The sequence below is a fragment of the Kryptolebias marmoratus genome, linkage group LG18 (genome assembly GCF_001649575.2).
Source record: "Kryptolebias marmoratus isolate JLee-2015 linkage group LG18, ASM164957v2, whole genome shotgun sequence".
In the NCBI taxonomy this organism is placed as follows: domain Eukaryota; kingdom Metazoa; phylum Chordata; class Actinopteri; order Cyprinodontiformes; family Rivulidae; genus Kryptolebias; species Kryptolebias marmoratus.
This window is the reverse complement of record NC_051447.1, coordinates 16,772,462-16,794,405: the sequence shown is the minus strand read 5'-3', so window position 1 is coordinate 16,794,405 and position 21,944 is coordinate 16,772,462. Positions and strand designations below refer to the sequence as shown.

Below are 21,944 nucleotides of genomic sequence, written 5' to 3'. Positions count from 1 at the left end.
ATTGCATTCTGTGTTCCTGAGCTGCTTTCAGGTGGATCTGTCAGGGGTTTACCACTCAAAGCTGATGTACTGGTGTCTCTGTAGACGCTGCTGGTAAATGATCTCTTTCCCACAGTCTCCTGTTCATCCTGACATTTCATCCTGGGGGCTGACTGTGCCTTTGGGCGCTCCTGTGTGTGTTTGGTGGATGTATGTGCGAGCATGCATCCACCAATCTGGGGTTGCGTTCAGCTGTGAGGAAATGTCAGAACACATCTGTGAAAGGACGATATCGGCGGTACCTGGTGGACAGCACACACACACACACAGTACAGAAATACAAGCCCCGAGCAATGGCACGTCACACAACCTGGCAGGTATTCACCACTGTGGCACCTAGCTTAAATAGTATGCAGGGAAAGAAGGCTGTAGCTGGAAGCAGCGTTGTGGCAGCTGGACTTCAGATGTTTTGGCACGAGGGATGGGAAAAAGGTTTCACGTGTTGGAAAAATCCGCTAACAATAAATAAGAAACTACAAAAACAGTAAATTTATTGACCATATTTTGCTCGAAAACGTGTACTAAATTTCTTTAGTTGGCTCTTTTTTCTGAACAATATCAGGTTTTTCTTGCTTACTTAAAAAGAATAAATGAGAAAAAACAAAATATTGCGCCAGAATCATTTGCCTAAAGCGTTATTTTTTGATCCAGATCCTAGAGGCAAACTGTCCGGCAATGTTTTAGACGTGTTCCTGCTCCAACACAATGAGTTCACCGACCTGCTTTTCATCGAGGCCAGCAGCAGCCTTTTATTGACCTTACCAATTTAAAACAGCTGTGCTGAAGCAGGGGAAACATCCAGAGACAGCCCAAGGTCTTACAGAGCCCTTGAGCAGAATTTGATTTTGGGCCCCTGCTCCATTGTCCTCCACCCAATTCATAACCACCAATATCTGTTTATTTTTGTTCATAGTTGATCATTTTTTGCATTCTACATCTTTACTTGTGTCTTTGAAAAGAATGCCTTCCAATAAATAACTATAGAACAATCTATTGTAGATCTTTATAGAGCTCAGAATTTCATACAAAGAAAGAAAATGATCGGACTGTCCTTGTTCCTTCAGTAGATAGCTGAAAGTTTTGGATTTGCCAGAGAGGGGCAGCTACTACAAATGTTAGTTAATTGGGACTTAATATGCAAAATTCACTTTGTGCATGTTTTTGTACTTTTGTTTAGGTAAAATCTCAATTTTTGAGAATTATTTAATGTATTAAATGTAATGAACATGTTTTGTATAGCCCACAGAATTATCCTAACTTGTTCAGGGAAATAAATAAAAAAAAGAATTAAATGACTTTATGCTCAGTATTTCATTCATGAATAAACTAGCACAGGTATGAAAGTGTACTGATGAGGATAAAGCTCTGGGGTTAAATCACTGAATTAAAGGCAATTGCTGTTTATTCTTCTTATAGTTTAGTAGATTGTAATGTATATGCATATCAAACTGTTACTTAAGAGATAAAAATAACAAAATTACTTCATAAATCGGCCCTTGGCCACCCTTCAGCATCAGCCACTGAAAAACTGCTGAACTGAACCTCTTGAGCCTTAAATCTCATCATGTGCTAATAATAAAGGACAGACAGGATTTTTTTTCTTTCTTATAAAAAGCGCATTTTCCAAATAGTTTTCCTAATTGGTCTTCAACTAACAGAATAGAAGTCCAGATTAGTTTTTGACCTCTTAAGGTTCCATTTTCTGTGTGACTGAGGATCTGCACCAACATGTTTCATGACTGAATCCTACCTGCAGACCCTGTCTCTGTCTTATTCAATTAAAGGCAGCTTTTACCAAGGATGAGCATAGTAATGGCACGTAAGGAAGGAACAAATAGAAATGTCAAATGTGTTTCTCAGTTTGACAATAATAAAACTGACAGTCTGGCTTCAATTTTAGGGCATTGCAGTTTCCATAAAGATGTTCATTAAGTACATCAAACTAAAGGAAACCAGTTATTTCAGTTTGGGAAGTATAAAATTAAAGCCTCTGATTCGTTTTCTTTACGTTTTGAAATGGAAAAGTAGGTTTCATGTGGATAATATCAATGCTTTAAATAGCAATAACTTGTATCCTTATGGTTAGAACTAGATGTATTTATGGTGGTAAAAGAGTATTAGGTGTCTTATAGACACAACCCAGAAAACACCCACACAAGCACACATGCATGCACACAAACACAGAACTGAGGTCTGGAAATGTCAGTCAGCATGCTATCTCATTATTTCTGCCTCTTGAAGTTTCATGAGTGCAGAGGAGCTGTTTGAGACACAAATTCATTTCATCAAAAAAAAGGGAAGGGGGGGGGGACAGGAGGCTTTTTAAAACGAGGGCTTGACAGATTTTAGCGTGGAGATACTCATCAAGGCCGCCAAACGGGTGGAATAATCTTATGAAAATCAGGCAAAGCAATAGACTGGAAAGGAACAGAAAAGAGAGGAGGTGGAGAGCGAGGCAGAGGAGGAGAGGTGATGTGACGACGGGAAGGGAAAGAGAGCAGAAATAGAAGGCAAGACATAAAGGTGCAAAAGGAGAAAATAATGTTTGTGAGGCAGAGATGAAAGCAGAAAAAAGACGAGGTGAAATTAGCCGGGAGGAGCTCAGCTGTGAGCAGAGGGAAGCGGACAGAGGGATGGTGGCTAATTACAAAACGCAGGGATTTATTTCTTTGCATTGAGTTCTTCTCACATACTGCGGAACATTCTCCTAATTCCTGCAAGGCTTGATTTAGTTTTAGGGAATGTCTGCCTACCACGGCAGGTCAGATAGTGCGGTTAATTATCCAGATAATGGATCCACTGTAAAATGAGACATACGAGGGGATTTTCATGATTGAAGCAAATCTTCCAGTCTTAATGGCGCTCGCTCGGGCCTTTTCAAGTCGCCTTTTGTTTGACTTTGTTGCCTGACATGTCAGGCAGAGATTATTTTGTGTGTGTTGGTGTTCTGTGCAGCACAAATGCTGGTGTGTACTTCCCACAAGCTAAATTAAGTGCTGCACAGAGTGATCTTAAATTGCCTGATAACTAACAATGAAACTGGGAGTGCTTGCTTTTTTTGTGTGCTTGCACGCTTTCAGGACGGAGGAACCTCACAGGGAGAAAAATACTGGCATATTCACGACGCTCCTTTGTGAAATGAAAACAGCGAATTTGCTTAAAAGGCTGTTTGACTCGATCTGACTGGGCGCGGGGAGGCCTGAGCTGTGTGCCGATGCATTAGAGGAGGAAAAGGTGGGCGGCGGCGGCGGCGGCGGCGGCGGCGACGACGGGACAAACAGCACAAAGTAAATATGTTTTAGTATGAGCTGTAATTCGGGGTGAATCAGAGGTGATCATTTATCATTGTTGTGCTTGTGTGAGTGCGCAGGTTTGACACAAAACACTTTAAGTCAAAAAAATGTGAAGAAAACAAGTTTATAGTTGGATCTTACTCCACTACACCACTTCAGAGGGAGAACATTTCATGTACTGATGGACGTAAAATAAACAAATTTTAAGAATGAATTCAAGCAGTTTACCTGTTTTGGTTGAGCAAGAGTTTAATAAAAACATATTTTTTAATTTCCTTTCCAGTCCTAGGTTTTAATACTTTATATTTGGGATAAATAATAGTTATTTATCTCACCAGTGGTTTTAGGGTAAAGTGCAACAAACATGAAGAAGCTTCACTTTTTTATTTGGCTTCAAACCAAATGGTTGAATAAGAGGTGAAGAGTTCTGAGAAACATCTAGGAGCCAAAGCAGACGGAGAGGAATCAAAAAAGGGTTTAAATAATAATAAATAAATAAAAAAAACATTGCTAGACATAAACAAACAAAAACAAACTGGTACCAACCCAAACCCTGGTTGAAGGATGCAGTTTAGAATGTGATTGATTAAACTATTCATCTTTATCTCAGTTTCTTGTCAGTTAGCTTATTTCACTTAAACTGTTTATGCTAAATATTTTCTGAGTACCACCACTGGTACTTAAACTACAATTTAAGAACCATAGTTTTAACCAAAACATTGGTTAAACAATTAAGAGAACTCCATATGCTGGACTCAGTTACTGAATCTGATGCATGACCTTTTCTCCAATATTTACATTTATGTACTGAAAACTGTATTTTTTTTCACTTTAGTGGAGGAATATTGCTTACACTTTTTAAAATTACTAATCCAAAGATGCTATTTATCAGCTTTACTGTAACTTGGTGCTGTGCAAACATGTAAACTCTTTTATTATCTGGCTTTCTTTCTAAAATAAATAAAATTGTGTTAGTTTTAGACAGTTGTAATTTAGAAAAGGGGTTTTCTCAGTTGCTGTACTGGTGAAGATTTATTATAATCTTGTCAGATAAATTTAGTACTCACCTATGTTGAGTAGACATGGATTGAGATGTTTTGTTTTTAGGTTATATCTACAACGTTGATCTGAAAGATTCCAGCGTATCTGCCTTATCAGCTCCACGTTTTCTATAATTAAAAGCTAAAAAATGTTCTAAAAACCTTAAAGTAATCCTAATTTGATAACAAACACGTTTTGAAATGTAATACAGATTACTGTATGTTAAAACTGCTCGGATAGTTGAAGGTGAACCATAACTTTCCATGTTTAGTTCATATATTTGTTCAAAGATTCAGATATAAGTCAGTTTAATCTCGTGTCCGATATCAGCAGCCCAGGCAGTATCTGATCTGAAAACTTTGTCATTATTTTGGAGCTTGCTGACCTGCATTTATTATATCTGCATCTCTCTTTTCCTTCTCCTCCTCCTATCTATCCTTCCGCTGCCATCTGAGGCATGGCATTGGACAGATCTTATTAGGCCAAGATGCTGCCTGTTGACATGAGTGGTATCAAGCATTTGGGGGGGAAGATAAATGTCCCATAAAGGGTTTGATAATGTCCCGTCCCCCGTCCCTGCTCCTTATCTCCCGCTGATGAAATCACAGCTGATTCCTTTCGCTTACACATACAAACAACCACTTCTGACCTGTTTGTGTGGGTTTATTTATGACCACGCTTGCCGCTCTTGCATGTGTGGGACGCATTTATTTCATATCACCCTTAAATCGAATAAGTTTGACCATAAGCCACTGCCCTCATACCAGCAGCGTGGCTGTAAAATGGTCAAATAGTAACAGATATTGTCACTGGGAGCCAAGATGTTGCAAGGAGATGAGTTTAGTTAGTGATGTGAAACCAAATCTGACAGATAAAGCTTTTTTCCCCACTCGTTCTTACCATTCCTGATTGCTTTTTTGATAAATCGATGTTATTAGACAGCTGGGAGCAAAAAAAGTCTTCTTCCCAGTCTTAAACATATATTAGCTGATGCATTTTCAATGACATAATTGCCCATAAAGTCTAAAGGAATGCACACAAACATTTATATAAAGTGGATAGTTGGTAGATTTTAATTGGCAAAAATACTGCATACAAGAAATGGATAATAACTTTATCTCTTCAGCTGTTAATGTTTTTCCCCCCATCTTTTTAGATACATTTATATGCATTTTGGGCATGTTGTTACAAATAGGATATAAATTTGATTCAAGCATCACCATATATGAATATAAAAACACAGGATGCTGAGATTTTGCTTATACGCAGCCTCCTTTGTTGCCATGATGGTATTTATTTAGGCCTGTTATTCCCAAAGTTGAGATTAAGACCTCATTTTGAGTTTTAAAGTGGAGGATCCTAATGATCTCTGGAAATCAAATAAATAAATTATTGTTCTGGCTCTACTTGTAACAAAAAAAAAAACAACCAAAAAACAACAAAACAGTGAATATAATTGGATAAAAATAACATAAGGGTTGTTTAAGCTGCCTTTGTTACCATTATACTCATGTTAAAATGTTTTTCAAACTTTTGCCTATTTTGACTTAACTAAAATATTCTTCAAAGAACACCTTTTAGCACATAATAGAACTTCTAAGTCAGCCGATTTTAGTTTATCATTTTACTTCTTAAAAGACTCGGCTGAACTTATTTCCTCTGTACTGCAAGCATAAAACTGTTGATGTGTTTTTTGTGTTTCCATTGCAGTATTTTTATTTACACTGTTTATACCTAATTTAGGCACAAACTGTAGCTAATGCATCTCTCTTTGCTACAATCATCACTTACTGTTGAAGTCACAACAAATTTAAACAAACAAGTACATTATTTAGAGAACATTTTGCCTTCTTTATATCATAAAGTGGATTTTCACCTGTTAATTTCTTGAAAACAGCAATACAGAAAATACACCCATGCATATATATACTGGTATAAATGAATTAAGTAGTATATTTTCCAATAACTGAATCAAAAATGCAAATTCATGCGTGACTTTCTGAGTGCAGGAATCTGCATATTCTTTATGAGAAGGTCCACTTGTAAACAGCAAAACAAGCTGTAACCACAATATTTTACAAATAATCCCTTTCTGTAGATGTAAAGCCTACAATGTTACACAGCTGACTTTATTCAGTCAAACAATTCATTACACGAAGCCTCCTGACCTTCTCTTAATGAGAAAATTTTGATTCGAGCCACTGTACGTTGGGCCGGTTATTGTCATATTGCTACAAAGCCAGCAGGTCAAATCTCCATTAATCATCCTTCAAACCAACCAGAATTATGTTCTGTCAACTTGAAACGTCTGCGTGGTTCTCATTATTAAATCTTATCTGACACGAGCGTGATAACTTATCTCCCGACTGTCATCGCGGATGGAGCTGTTTTGCGGCTGTTCCTGTCAAAAATGACATTTGTGGCGTACATGCAGACAATACCACTTGTACGGGCGCACAGCAGCACTCGTTCCCTCATTACTGATGTTTACCAGGCATCGCCATACATCTTCATCAGCTGAGGGTCACCTCACTGGATGGCAGTTGAGGAGCGAAACAAAACCCGTTAGTGAAATGAATAAGTGACCTTGCTGACAGGTTTTATAATATGAATTCACAGCAACGTATTAAATAACCAAAAGAAAAGACGAGGCGGGGGGGGAATAAAAAAACTGCCAGACCTCGAATTATTACATCTGACAAGTTTTTCCCTTTCACCTCAGTGAATGGTGTGTTTTCAATATGTCCTCTAATTTTCACTTGTGCACTCTTGCTTCCCTTTTACATTTACACAGGCTGGCTTTACATCTCCTGCCCTACGCTGCACTTACCATGTTGCATATTTACATAAAATGGAAATTTGCCTTTGGCACTGGTTTACTCCACACAAAAAGATACTTTTCAAAAGAGCCAGCCAAACCACTTGTGATAACGTCTTAAAAAAGATTAAACACGCCTTTTAAAAAGAAAAAATGTTAGGTCCAGAGGTCTTGCTGTGTGCTTGAAGGATTTGAAATTGTTGGATTTATTTCGGGCTAAAAATGTGATGAGAGGAGAATGAGAAATGCAAATGAAGGCGACGAATATGATGGCAGCCAGTTTGGATTGCTGTTTTTGATCACTGCTGTAGCTGGAGTGGATGATGAGAAATCTGTGTCAGAGTACCACTTCTTTTTCTTGATTGTGATGCCATCATCCCCATTAAACATGGGATAACCTAACTTTCCATGTGCCACGGAAGAAATATGAACATTATCAGCAGTTTGACTGTTAGATTAGTACGAGATTAAAAACAGATGAAAAATTCTAGTTTTTTTTTTTTTACCATCATCTCTAAAACTATAAAATTCTTACACACCATAATTAAGGTTCTTAATAATTCCTCTAATGCCATCACTCTTAAATCTACAGTTGCCACTTCTTGATCAAAGATTAGTTGTTTTTGTGGTTTTTAATTTTCTCATTGAGCCATATTTGGTGTTTCTGATGACTGTAGTCATACGAACGTAGAACTGGATCGTTGGATGTTTTTAAATGAACTTGAACAACCCTTGCTTTTTAAAACGAATAACTCTAAACAATAACGTTTTAGTTATTTGCACAAATTAAAAACAAAAGAAGAAAAAAAGACATTAAACTTTACCTTTATCTCATCTTTGAATCTATAAATTTAGCATCAAAAGTTTCAGATTAGGTTCTTGTGAATGTTCTTCCAGAGGGACAGGCCATCCATCCATCCATCCATCCATCCATCCATCCATCCATCCATCCATCCATCCATCCATCCATCCAATTACTTCTTCTTATTGGTGGTCAAACTGTGAAGGCAACAGGTCCATCTCCCCCCCAGCATCACTTTCCTGCTGCTCTTGGGGGACCACAAAGTTGAGAGAGGAAAATTACTGGCTCTTTCTTTGGATCTCCTCCCGTTAGGAAGTCTCCGGAAAGCCACAAGGCATTCTAATCAGATGCCCGAACTGCCTCAACTGACTGCTTTTGATGTGGGTGGGGTGGGGGGGCAGCAGTTTTATTCTGAGCTTTTCCCAGTGGATGAAGCTTTTACCTTAACTTCTCTCTAAGGCTGACCCTGGCCACCCTGCAGAGGAAGTTCATTTCAGCCACTTGTGCTGTATTCACAATCTTATCCAGATCAGCCAAGTTTTATTCAATCTGCTTACCGTAAAAGTTAGTTCTTTGCTGCTCAAATCTTTGGTGCTATCATGCAAGCAAACAGTATATCAAAACTCACTAAGGCTTTTAAAAAGGTGCCTCACCTCAACAGTTAGGCATGGGCGGCTATGATGCAGTGATAAGGCAGCTGCTTTAGAAGCAGGAAAGTTGCAGGTTCAATTCCCTGCCTTGTCCTTATGCAAGACATATAATCCCTAACTGTTTACTGAGTGTGTCTCACAATCGTGATGGGTCAAATTTTGTTCTGGGTTTCTAAATTTTCACTTATTATCTTATGGTGTTGGAAGTATTATGGTGCAGCACTGGATCTAGGATGACTATTGTTGATTCTACTATTAGTTCTGCATCTTAAAGGCACTTTCACAAAACCGTTTCATTGCAAAATGGCTCCAAAGACCCCTTTTGTCTTCCTTTCACAAATCACCGGTGGAGCTGGCCACATCAGCTCTAAAGTGAGCTTTCAGAAGTGAAGCAAGCATCGCAAAACTCAGCTGCGCTGATGTGGAGCGCCACACATTAAGTGTCTGATGGACATCTCCTTCATATCATTTTCAAAACATGATAAATTGATCCAATTTAGCAATTCTCTTTTGTTGTTAAAACATTTTTTTAACTAATGCAAAGTTCCTGTGTGTCATTATTAGTCTTTTTCTCAGAAATAAATCTGTTTGTTGTTTAATCCCACAGCTGGATAGCTGCACAGACCATCATATGTCATCCCTACATCACCTTTTCACACGTCTACTGTTACGGCTCCGTTACTACATTGCTTTGCGGCACAAAAGTGCGTCATCGGTGGGTTGGCTTCAACCCGCATGCTGCCTTGGTGGGATTTGTGGTTGGGCCGAGGCAACATGGGAGTCAGGAGGCATCTGAGTTGTGCCTATAGAGTGCCTATAGGCTTAATTTAGACTCTAAAATAAGCTGTAGGACGATGAGAACATGCAGAAAGACCTGTCACAGCAGCAGTTATACAACAGTTCCAAAAACCTTTAGCTACTACTTGAGTTTGGCTCGTCTTTGTTGGTGAGAGTGCTTTTAGTGTGAGTCTGTCACACTGAACAACCGCATACTGCAAATTCAAACTCATAACCAAAGATTGTCAACAATTCTTCCACAAGAAAAGATTTTGTCAGCAACATCCAAATATTGCACAGTATGAGCACGGTTTAAGTCTGAAAGTGTACAGAATTCTGAAAGTACACAAAGTCAAAGGGGTAAATAAATAAATATGAGCAATACCGGGGGATCTGATTAATGAATAAAGTGCAACAATAAGTTGTAAAAATGTGTTTGGCAGATGTTTTGCAGACGAATGTGTTCAAGTAAGGCTTGTATTCCAACAACCTTTTAAAGCCAAACGGAGTTTAGACTCTTTGTGTGCAATTAGCCTTGAAGCAAACAGCAGAAGTGCCGTCAAGTAATTCACCTGCAAATGCACTCAACGGTAATAATGTTTCACACTGGTGTCAATTTAAAGCTCTCAGGGCTCGTGGTGGATGCATTATTCAGCCATGTAGTTTTTGAGAGGGTGTGCACATTTTATTGATTGATTGTTGTATACGTATTGTTTATGGTGAGCAGATAATAGCTCCGAGTTTCATGCTCGCTAACAATTTGCATGCAAGGTTATGATAGCTGCTGAAGGTGCCCTCAGAGCAAATTTATAGATATGGAAATGAAAACAATCGTCTCTGGTTATATAAGATGAGTATCCTACAGAAGAGTATGAAGTATATGTGTGCCATAATTCAGTCCACCAATAAATGAAAACCAAGTATGAATCATAAAGGTATCATTCTGTCTTTGTTTGCCCCAATCATTGGTCAAGAATGTCATCTTGCCCTGTACCTCTACCCCCTTTATAGTGTTTGCTTTGTTTCACTCATTCTTGATGGTTGTGACCCAACACAAGCCATTGTTCTGTGATCAAACACCTTATCTTTAGAGAAAGTTTCTTATTATCCCCTCAGAAAAAAAAAATCACCTCATTATACCACATACAGTACATAATGACCCTTGAATTCTCTTCCTCTTCTAATGGGTTTTTGCCCTGCAGTTCTAATTTCCATGAACCCTGTTGAGCTTTTGTCGAACAAAATGATAATGTTTGTTTACAATGAAATGCTCCACGGGGAGCCTGTAATGTCGCAGAAGTTGTTTGAGGATTCTTTTCATATTTGGTGCGATCAACCATTTATGCTGTTACTATGTGATCCAAAAGTTGCGTGTTAATGATGGAGGGCGCAGCTTAAGTGTAAATTTGTGGTCTTTTGACATTGATTATTGATGATTCATTCTACCTCATTGCCTATAATTGACAAATATTCAAATGGAAGACTCAGTCTATTGCTGGCTTCATGGTAGGACCATTAAATTGATGGCTTACACCCAAATTTCCATCAAATTAGCTCAAGTATGTACTTTTTAAATTACAATTTATTTACTACTATTATTTATGTCAAACTGAAAATTGATGAAACATTTTTTCCTATAATGTATTGAATTTAGAACTGATTTAATGGCTTTTAGACTGTTTTCACTGGAGATGGGAATCTTGAGACACCTCACAATTTGACTTGATCATTATTCACAGGGCTGCAATGATTATGAATCACACGTCAAACAAAATCCTGAGCATAGGATCTCTCAAACCTAAAAGAATCAAAATATTTTGCTCTACACTGCATAAAAACCTTTTTTATTCAAACAATATTTTTGAAACTAAATGAACAAAAGGAGTCAAAATGCTGAGTACGGTGACATAAGATTCTGCGTTCATAGATGTTTATAAATTACATGTTAGAGCTGTCCTCCCAGCTTTCCACCACTTTGTTTTTGGTCCCGTTGTAGACTGTGGGAATGGTTGTGTTGGTACATTGTCGACATATGGGGGTTATGTTGTGGCTCCAATGGGTCCAACATAAACTACAGTCTCACTGGTATGTGATCGTATGTGAAACAGGCATTTTCATAAATTCAGAGTATTTGCAACAAGCATCGGCAAGCTGGATTTTGAGCAGCCGTTGTTTTAAAATCTTGGCCTATTTTTGCGTTCCTGACTTGAAAACCGCGTTCCAGGCCATGTGCATTGTTTGATACCCACCTCAGCCCACTTTCTACCCACTTTGGCTGGAGCCCACACATTTATGATTTAATCTGCTGAAACAGACTTTAGAATTAGTCAGATTTGGACCCAATTCTTTGATATTTATTACTTACTGAGAGACCTGCTGCAACTGTTTTGAGACATTCTGGAGACTCCCTCACCAAATCTGTTGTTGCAGCCCAGTGAGATATTTTAGCAGCATCAACAACCAGTTGTTCTTCTTCTTCCTCCTCCTGAGGGTAGAAAGTGTAAACAACTTGCATTTATCGTGGCTCTTGTTGATGTCATTTTTCCCTTTAATATCATTGAAGCTGAAATACTTTGAAACACTGGTTTTCAGTGCAGAATGTGATGCTTGTATGTCTGTTATGTGCACTTCCACATATCAGAGTTTTGCCTTTCATAATTCTCATGACATTATCAACATAAGTAATAATCAACATTCAGAATCATTTTTGTCCACAAGAAGATGAATAAAAAAATAGATTATAACCTTCACCCCTAGGTTTATATCAGCTACCTCTTTTAATTATTTTTGCTTTCATTTCTTCATTTATGTTACAGGTACAGAGTTTTTTTTTTTCCATTCACTGATATTCATTTGAGCTAGGCACTTAATCACTATGCAAGGTTTTTTTCCCTCATGAACTGAAGCAAATGATTCATGTCTAAAGGACAGATTCTATTCTTTCCAACACACTTGAAGGTGTTGTGTGAAGCAGCCTTTTCTTTCCGTTTTCTGTTGGTATTTGCACAGATTATGACGAGACGAAGTTTAATACGGTTTACAGAATGTCAGGTTTGCATTTCATGTCTTCTGCCTGCAGTGAGACAATGATCTGCAGAATAAAAGCTCAGGGCCCAAACCTATGGCATGCTCCGGACACCAACAACAGAGGCTGGCAGTGAGAACAGAAACACTGCAGCGGTACTGAAACTTTTTGGGATCCAAAGATTTCTTTTCCAGAGCATAGTCTCCAGAGTAAAACACTTTCATTTTATGGTTTTTAGAAAAACATACAACCTGGTGTTTCTCTACAAATACTATGGGAACTTAAAAAAAATGTCATTTTCTCTGCAAAAACAAAAATATGCATGAAGAGCTGGGAGGGGGCAGCTTAAAACCCGGGTTTCTGACGTTTTTTTATTTAGTTAAATGTTTCAGCTCTTGTATCTCATGAGTTCTTGTGAAACCTCTGATTTTATCATCTTCTGTGGATGATAATGTTTTTGTCTCTGCCTGAGGGTGTGTTATTGTGTCTGCTACTAAGGGGTCTCACGAACCACAGGACAGACGTTAATGAAACTCTCAGAAAGCCAACTGTGCCTTAAAAGAAAAACAGAAAAATGAACAGAACTTTCCACACACGGAGACTAAATGGAGTAGTTCACACTGATCCCCAATACATATTTGAAGCTCTGACTGATTGCTCAAGATCTTTGTTTAAAATGTTGCCTTTAATTATTTGTGTTTGTTTGCTAAATATCCTATGAATCCATGAGCAGATTTTAATGGAATTTTTAGGACATATTCACTGATTAACTTTTGGAGCCAAGCTAAAATACAAAAATAGCTGTAATCCAGTCAATTTTTTAAATATTGTGCTGAAAAAACGGAGGTGGGTGATATTATATTTCTTAAAGGAATGCTAGGTCTTTAATTTATTCTGTCATTTAGTTGCTCAAAGTTGGTGACAAATCTGTGTCAAGGACATCTTTTTAAAACTGTTCAGGTTTATTTAAACGCATTGATATGTGATGAGGTTGCAGTAAAACCATCTTGTTTTGGCTGAGATGTTGGGTTTGTATATAGTTGTTTCCCTAAAAACAAAACGGTAAATGTTGACTGTGGATCTCAGGCTGAATCATCACTGGATTGGTTTCAACAAAAACCCATTGTTAGCTGTCAGTATTTTTCTCAGTGTTGTCATTATGTCTCAGTCTATAATGAAAGTGTGTGTAATAGGTTGAAGCCCGGGGCTCTGCAGGGAACTGTAGAAACTATCAGACTGGAGGAACTGGAGTATGCAACGTCAAGACAGCGGAGGAGGGAAAGACGAACTATGCTTGAGAAAATCTACAAGTACAGAATGTGCTTTTGACAAAATGGTTAGAACTTATTGATTGTCCCAGATTGTTCAAGTATTTTTTTTCTACTTTGGTGCTTTTAGTTTATGTGCAAGGCTTCCAAAATATTTAATCCTGATTTAAATGTTACAGAAGGTAAAAAGGCTGGAAATCTAATTTTAGATATTTGATCCTATTCGGTTGTCACTAGTCTGCCTCTCATCTGTCTCCTTACTTCATTGCTCTTCATTTGACTTTTTTAAGCGTTTACTCAGCGTCCCTGCTTCTTTTTACCCTGCTTTTACATACGGTCACATCCTCACCCTCAACCCACTGTCTTTATTTTAATCATTTCTTCGTTCTATGCAAGTTTTCTTCCTGTCAGTTTTTTTTTTTTTTCTCCTCTAATCGCTCTTCCTCTGTCTCCTCCGCAGCTGGGATTGTTCGAAAAAAGCAGTGGTGCGAGATGGTTCCATGTTTGGAGGACGAAGGCTGTGACCTGTTAGTCAATAAATCTGGATGGACTTGTACGCAGCCCGGAGGCCGAGTCAAAACCACCACAGTGAGTTCAGGCGCTCTCTCAGAGATTACACACACACACACACACACACACACACACACACACACACAAATCGATTGTAGTGTCAGACGAAAGGATATATCTCAGATTTTTTTTTTTTTCTTAATCTGATAATAATGATTGAAGAGTTTGACTTGGCCAAAAAAGAAAAATACAACTTTGAGTTGATTTTTACTTAATAAATGTACTAATACCTATATTAAATATACCTATATATTAACACATACAATAAGACATCTGTCTTTAAATGAAAAGGTTACTTTTCTTTTAAGTCTCTTTATGACTGATCACAGTATTGTACTTATCAACTCAGTAACTGGTCACAAATCCACAATCTTTTGGCTTTGTTCTGGTGTCCACTAACTAAATTGAAAGTTGAATACTTGCTATCTTGGTTCTGTTTCACTCTCAACAAAATTTTAAGGAAAACAAAAATTCCAGCTTTGTTGCTGCTAAGTTCTTTTAACCGTTAGATATTTGCTTGGAGCATCGACCAGCGCTCTTATAAGCTGGTCCCAGTAAGTTCTGATCAAAGTGACTGAAGTTGTTGGTGGACTGAATTTTTTTTTTTTTCAGATCATCCTCTGTAAACCTTAGAGAGAGTTGTTTGTAAAATCCTAGTAGATGAGCAGTTATTAAAATACTCAGACCCGCTGTCTTCCCCACTCTGATGCATTGAGTTGCTGCCATGTGATTGGCTGATTAGCTCTGTGTTAAAAAGCTGTTGAACGGGTGGACTTAATAAAATGGCCAGTGAGTGGATCTTGTTGGTTTGCAGCTGTAAACAGCCTCGTATCCTCGTTGCTTTTAGCTCTGCCTTGTAATCATACCTTAAAGCAAGAATTTAGATCTTTTGAAATGTTTCTGTGAAAAATCTATGAACAATTTATTATTCTACCTGTTGTTTGATAGCTCTTTAAATGGCCCCACATTAAAGAAATAAAGTTTAATTCAGATTGGATTCACAAGCTAATAGTTAATCTGAGCAGGGCCAAGGCTATAGTAGATAGCAACTCCAATTTCAAGCAAACACAACTTTTTAAATATGCTGGTGTAGATTCTCAGTTATCCATGATAAATAACTGGACTTCTGGTCTGTAGTTTCAGTTCCCATCGCTTCCTCAACTTTTCAGCTTTAATTTGAGAATGCTCAAAAACTTTTTTAGACAGAAGAAAAGAAGTACGGTTGTTTGGGGTTTTTAAAGCTACCTACAGCCGGTAAGATATTAATTGTTTGTTACCTTTCCACAGAACTCAAAATCAAAAGATCTGAACTGTCCCCAAATAGTTCCTAAATTACACTTCATGCATAATTTCCAACTGTTCCAATGTTTTATCAGGGATCAGTTTTTACTCCATCTCCTGCATTCCTCGTCTTTCCAAACTCCTCCAACTGTATGTGCTTTGTTTACTCGCTCATCAGCAGCAATTAGTTTAAATTAGAGACTCTTAATGGTAATGATGGCAGCAGATGGGGAGCTGCAGCTTGTGTTGGTGAAGTTGCCGCCCATTCATTCATCCACACCCCACGTATATAACCCTCCTCTTCCTTTTCCTCCTATCCTCCTGCTGGATCACACACGTTTTTCCTCCACACCCAATTTACAAGCGAGATAAAAACTGTTTCTCTCTCGCGTGTTTACACTGGCAATTTAAAAAGGTCTCAGTTGCAAATGGCATCTCGCGCGCGCACGCACACGCACGTGCACACACACAACTCGGCTGCCTTATCTGTGAATGTCACTGAGGACCGGTGGGGCATCGTTAATGCATCTGTCATGATTTAGTCATCAGCTGACTAACTTGTTTACGTCTCTCTACTCACACACACAAGCATGCAAACACACACAGAAAAAACGGAGCCTATGAAATATGAAATATCAAAACACACTGAAATCTGAGCCTGGATGATCTATGCTGAGTCACATGAGTTTGTGCGTACCGTGAAAACGAGCTGGCTTGAGAAAACAGGTGATAATTTAGTATATTGTAGCTGGATTGATTATCACCCGCCACTGAAGGCAGATTAATAATGTGTGTGTGTGTTTGTTTGTACCTTTTGGACTCTGTAGAGTTCAAGATGGCTGCCAGTACCAACTGACATTAGAAAACACTAAATGGCCAGAACTCAGTCAATTTTACAGATATTGAGTTAAATTTCGGTGTGGTAGTAGCAGAGTATTGTCTCCAACACATGCTTTGAGCTTAAAACCTTGGTATTAACTGTTTAAGTCCTCCATGTTTATCTGTGAGCAAAATATCTCATAATCCATTGGATTTTTTTATATGAAACTCTTGCAGTAATTATTGACTGTGCACCTCCAACTGATTAACTTTCGGTGTCAACCCAAGTCAAGATGGCCGCTACAGCTCATTGACTTTAGCCTTCACAAAAATGGATATACCTCAGTGAATTTACAGCTACTGAGTTAAAATATGGAGTTATAGTAGCTGACATATATTACAAATCTAATTCCAGGAGACTGTACGTAGTTATTTTCAAGCCTTGACTAAAATGGCTGAATAAACACAGAATGATCTCGGTTTAAAACTCTGACCTGACACATGGTGGGTGATATGCATTCCTTCCAGGAATGCCAGGCTTCTGTTTAAACGAGCCTGCGCATTGGGATGTCGAGTTTGTGAATATCGTGTCTCTTGGACTCGACGCGTGTGACGTGCATGTCTCAGTGTTTGCATATTTATTATGGTGAACATATGTCCCCGCTCTCGAGCGCGGAGGCCACGTGAGCGCTGGCCCTCGTGCACACTTCACATCCCGCTCCGGACGTCAGTCACTGAGGCTCCCGGCCGCTTGCGCTGACAGTATGCACGACGTGACAGGTATTGCTTGCTTTGCTTCATTGGCTACTTTAAACGCGGTGACAGCTAGTCAAATGGCTGGACAGCTATGTGCACTCACCTGTGCCTGTTCTGGAGTGTATATGTGTGTTTAAGCTGCTCTCCTGTTCAAGGAGTTTATAACTGGCAGAATAAAACATTATATGCTGTATATTTAAAGGCCTCGCCTTCCTTCATGGAAAGCATATCACCCGCCACCTTTCATGACAAAGTTTTAGACTGATACTTTGCTGAGAAATGATGAAGTTGTATCTGTTGATACTACCAAACTGGCAAAGCTGCAGTCATTTTTGTTTAGGCTACATTGGATTAACTGTGGCAACCATCTTTAATTAGATTTACTCTAAAAATGAATCGGTTGTAGATGTACATCTGATAATAACTTTCTTCAAGTTTCATTGAAATCTGTTATGTGGTTTATAGGATATTTTGCTAACAGACAAACTGGGTTGACTCCAACAGTCATGCTAACGTTGAAGCGAAGATCTCACCCACTGAAAAGCAGTTGGAGTATGGGTTATGAAACATTTCCAGCTACTACCACACCAAATGTTAGGAATTGTAGCCATCTTTGTGTTTTTGAAAGTCAGTTGGCTGTGGCAACCATCTTGAATTGTGTGGACTCCAAACGTTAATCAGTTGTAGATGCACAGCCAATGATTACTGTTTGCAAGCATCATTAAAATTAATTTAGTGGTTAATGAGATATTAAATATATAACGATTTATCTGGTTGGTTGATGGATGTCTAAACAAGAAAACCAATGAATATTGAGGGCATCAATTCCTAGCTTGCTGTTTAAACTAAAAATACCAAAATCCTTTCAAGGTTAGGGCCAGTTACTACATAAACCTCTTGTTATCTACTGACCTGAGGGAGAATTTGCCCAGAAAAACAAAACAACTGACTCCCCAGCTTCCCTCTTCCTTTATCTTTGATCCAATCATCTCCTGCCTCTTTAAGGCTTTTCCAACCCAAACTGAAGCCAACCCCAGCTTTCCTTCAGGATGACTGGCGGCCGTGCACAGTCCAGTGAACATGTCCGACCTGTCAGGTGATTCAGCAGAAACATCCGCGCTGACAAACAGACACTTCCCGCGGGGCATTTGACTAAGCCGAGTTAATTTGACTCAATCCCATAACCCCATAAAAAGCTATTCTGAACAAATGTCAGGAGGCAGTGTTGGTCAAAATATTTAGGAAGTGGTGTTTTTTTCTGTTGAACAGAAAGAGATTGTTGTTCAGGGTGACTCCGCTGACCTCTTCTCTACCTTTGACAGATTAGACGTGCACTTAGTGTCCTCACTCAACCTACAGAATGTCACCCAGCTACTGTTTTGCGTGCAAAAATAACTTCCTCACATCCTTGTTTTCCCTCTGCTTGACTACTTTTCACTTTAACCTGCAATCTTTTTATCTTTTCCCTCCCTTCTTCTTGTCTCTCACTTGTCTCTCCTCCTGCCTATCCCCCCTTGATGCATTTATCTTCGTCTGACCCTGCTTTGAGGAGCGCACACTTGAGCCTGTCAATAAAAAAAAAAAAAAATACAATATAGATTTCTCCAAGGCCAGCACCAGATGAAACGTATGAAGATTGATACATACATTGCTCGTGGCTGACAGTGACGTTTTGAACGAGGTTACTTTTAGCAGCAGCTGCAAAAGGACACCCATTAAACAAAGGTAGAAGCTCCGGCACATAATTTATGACACATTGACAGGTTTCTCCTCTGAATGGCTGCTATAATGGTAAACAGAAGTCCTTTATCAACAGGTAATCTAAACCAATCACTAAGGTTCTGATGAACCCATTTTATTCTGATTTTTTTTTCAAGAAGATATTTTTATTCCGTAATATTACTAAGGAGATATTTAAATTTATCTTCCTGATATGCTAACTTTTAGGCCCCCCAATTAAAAAAGTCTAGTCTATTGTTTCAGGTACCTAATTTGTCAAAAACCATGAATAAGAGGTAAAGTTGTGGGAGAAATTTAGAAAATATTTATTTGCTTCCAGTCTATAGTTTATTAAGCAGATGTACATATCTTTCTATTGGCTTTTTCAGGTATTGAGGGTTATTTTCACACTAAGCCACGCCCTTATTTGTTGTTTTCCAATCACATATTGAGTTAGATTGATTAATTGGTCAGCTGATTGGCCAATTTTTGCCATTCTTCAAATACTCATCAGCCACGCTTTTCCACACTAAGCTGATTAAAAGAGACATATCTGTGGGTAGCATACTGGAGTTACATTTAATGCTACGTCTATCTGTCAGTTTGATTAACGTGACGGAGGCATTTTTGGCAGCGAGGCTAATTTTACTCAAACCCAGCAGATTAAAAAACAGGTTGACCAAAATGTTATGCAAACTTTACAGTCTATGGTCTTAACTCGGGTTACTGATTCGATGTTGTCATCACTCGTAAAGATGGGAATTTGTTAGGATTTGTTGCAACCTCATACAGTTCTGTTCCCCACTGTTCATTGCTCCAAACCTCAAACCAGCTTGCAGCAGTTCATGTTTTTCAGCCTGAGTTTATTTCATCTGTTGCTCTTGCAGGGCTAATTAATATAGCACAAGGGTCAGAACAAAAAAAAACTGAAGTCCTAATGGCCACTAATCTCAACTGATGATTTAGGACTTTGCTTAAAAATGAACTATGTCCACATGGTTGGGACTTGCGCAGGATTAAAGTTTACTCAGCCCAGTTCTGCAGCTGAAAACCTTCTAATGAAATCGAGGCTTTGGGTTCAAAGATGTCCTGCTGCTCATCCTGCTAGCCGGGGATCTTTAGGTTTTGTTTTCACTGGTCCAGGGGATCAATGTGGAGAAGGGCTGCACGTATTCTGGCAGTGAAGATACAGAAACATCCTGGGACATAGAGAGTTTTATTTTATTTTATTTTGGTAGGGGTGGGAGGGTGGTAGGTATTGTGTTGACAAAAGCACACCATGTGGAGAAGCGTGTCACTACCAGAATCCCTTCACACATTCGCTGTTGTAGAAAGACAGACATTTTCAAATGGCTTAAGTGTTTATCCCTTTGAGACAAACCATGCTGTGATTGTTGAAGGAAAACTTACAAGAACGTTTATTTATTGGTGGCAGCTCCATCCATGAGTAACTCAAGGAACTCAGAAAATAGAGGACAGAACTTGTTTATTCTAACTAAAGCAATTATCATTCATTACAAACAGAGTTATTTTGAAGTGAGCTTGTTTGCAGTGTTTCTGAGTAGTCAGTATCATACCTGCAGTAGTAAGTGGTCAGAGTGATCCGAGGAAATTCGCCTTTCATTAAGCTGATACACCAACCACTCAATCCCACTGCAAAAAAAGTTGTTGAATAAACCAGTCGTGCAATAACTAAATGAAACTGAAGAAAACTGCTGAAAGTAATGATTTTACATGAATTCCTGTCTCCTGGATGGGGCTGCCACCAACAAATAGAGATGTTTGCGTTTTTATGCTGTCTAATATTAGCCGACACTTTCTGAATTTATATGGAGTCAATTTATTTTTCTTCAGCTATGTGTTAGGGAGTGTAGTAAATGTAGCTAATTTACATCCTACAATAATGTTCAGAATTTCAACTCACCTAAAACTATCAATTTTCTGGATAAATCTTTTAAAATAATTTTCCAGGAGGTCAAAATAGAAATGCGTTATAACACAAGGAAGACAACTATTAACTGACATAGGCCACCATGTCTCTGTTGTCTTAAACACAACCACTAATATGAAAATATTACATGTGTCGGTGATTTTCTTACCTGGTGAAAGTATACTCCGCAGACGTGTACATCCTGCAGCCGCTCGCCGTTTTCTCAGCCCGAGCAGCAGGATCTTAAACATTTATTATTACAACGCCTCCTGGAACCATATATAAGAGTTTAGTTGCTCAGTCTAAACAGTAAATATGATGGTCCCACATTAAGCAGCTCATAAATGTATGCTTAAATAGCAAGAAAGTTACTGCTGCTTTAAAAACCATAACTATTTTATTTTAATGTGTTTGGCTGCATAAGCAACATTCATTTTAAACTGATGTATGATAGTTTATAATATACAGTAGTTACAGCTGCTGTTCCATCCAGATCAGTGCAGGTTTTCTGTACAACCAAAATTAATTTTAAACTAAGTTTTTTAGGTTTTATTTCAGCTTTTTTGGAAACAGAAGCTAAGTACACTGACTGTCCATTCCTTTCAAAGTAGGGTTGAATAATATCAAATTTACTGTTATCACCAAACCATAATAGGCAATACCAATACTGTGAACTGATGCTGGTATATTTTTGGTAATAAGATTAAACCCCACTGTGCTAAATGCCCAAAGCTGTTTCAAATTTGTGAGTTTGTGATGGCAGGAGGAAAAAATTATATTAGAATAATGTGGTGTTATTGCAAATTAATTGTTCCTAATAATGCAGCTTTATTAAAAATGTTGCAGATGTTCTGACATTTATTCTTAAATTAGAAATAATTTAAAAATATCTCATGCTGGCAAAAACCTTGTACAGTATCTCCATTTTTATCATGTTTTCATATCCATCTGTAGACGATCCAATAAAACAGGGGTGGCCAATCCTGGTCCTCGAGGGCCACTATCCTGCATGTTTTCCTTGTTTCTCTGCTCCAACACACCTGATTCAGTGGTTACATCACTTCTTCTTGTTCTGCAGAAGCCTTTTAATCACCCATTGATTCAAACCAGGTGTGTTGGAGTAGAGGAACAAGAAAAACATGCAGGATAGTGGCCC

The 21,944-nt window shown here is 38.4% G+C and overlaps 1 protein-coding gene across 5 annotated transcripts in view; it reads left to right on the top strand.

Moving 5' to 3' along the window:
- tafa5a (TAFA chemokine like family member 5a) overlaps positions 1 to 21,944 on the top strand; it is a 268,874-nt gene that overhangs the window by 235,824 nt on the left and 11,106 nt on the right. For all 5 annotated transcript variants that reach the window (XR_005234450.1, XR_005234453.1, XR_005234454.1 and 2 more), the window contains one exon: positions 14,174 to 14,301. Coding sequence is in view for 1 of the 5 variants with exons in the window: in XM_017436227.3 (XP_017291716.1) it covers positions 14,174 to 14,301 (128 nt within the window). In the remaining 4 variants the exon portion in view is untranslated. The remainder of the gene's footprint in view (positions 1 to 14,173; positions 14,302 to 21,944) is intronic.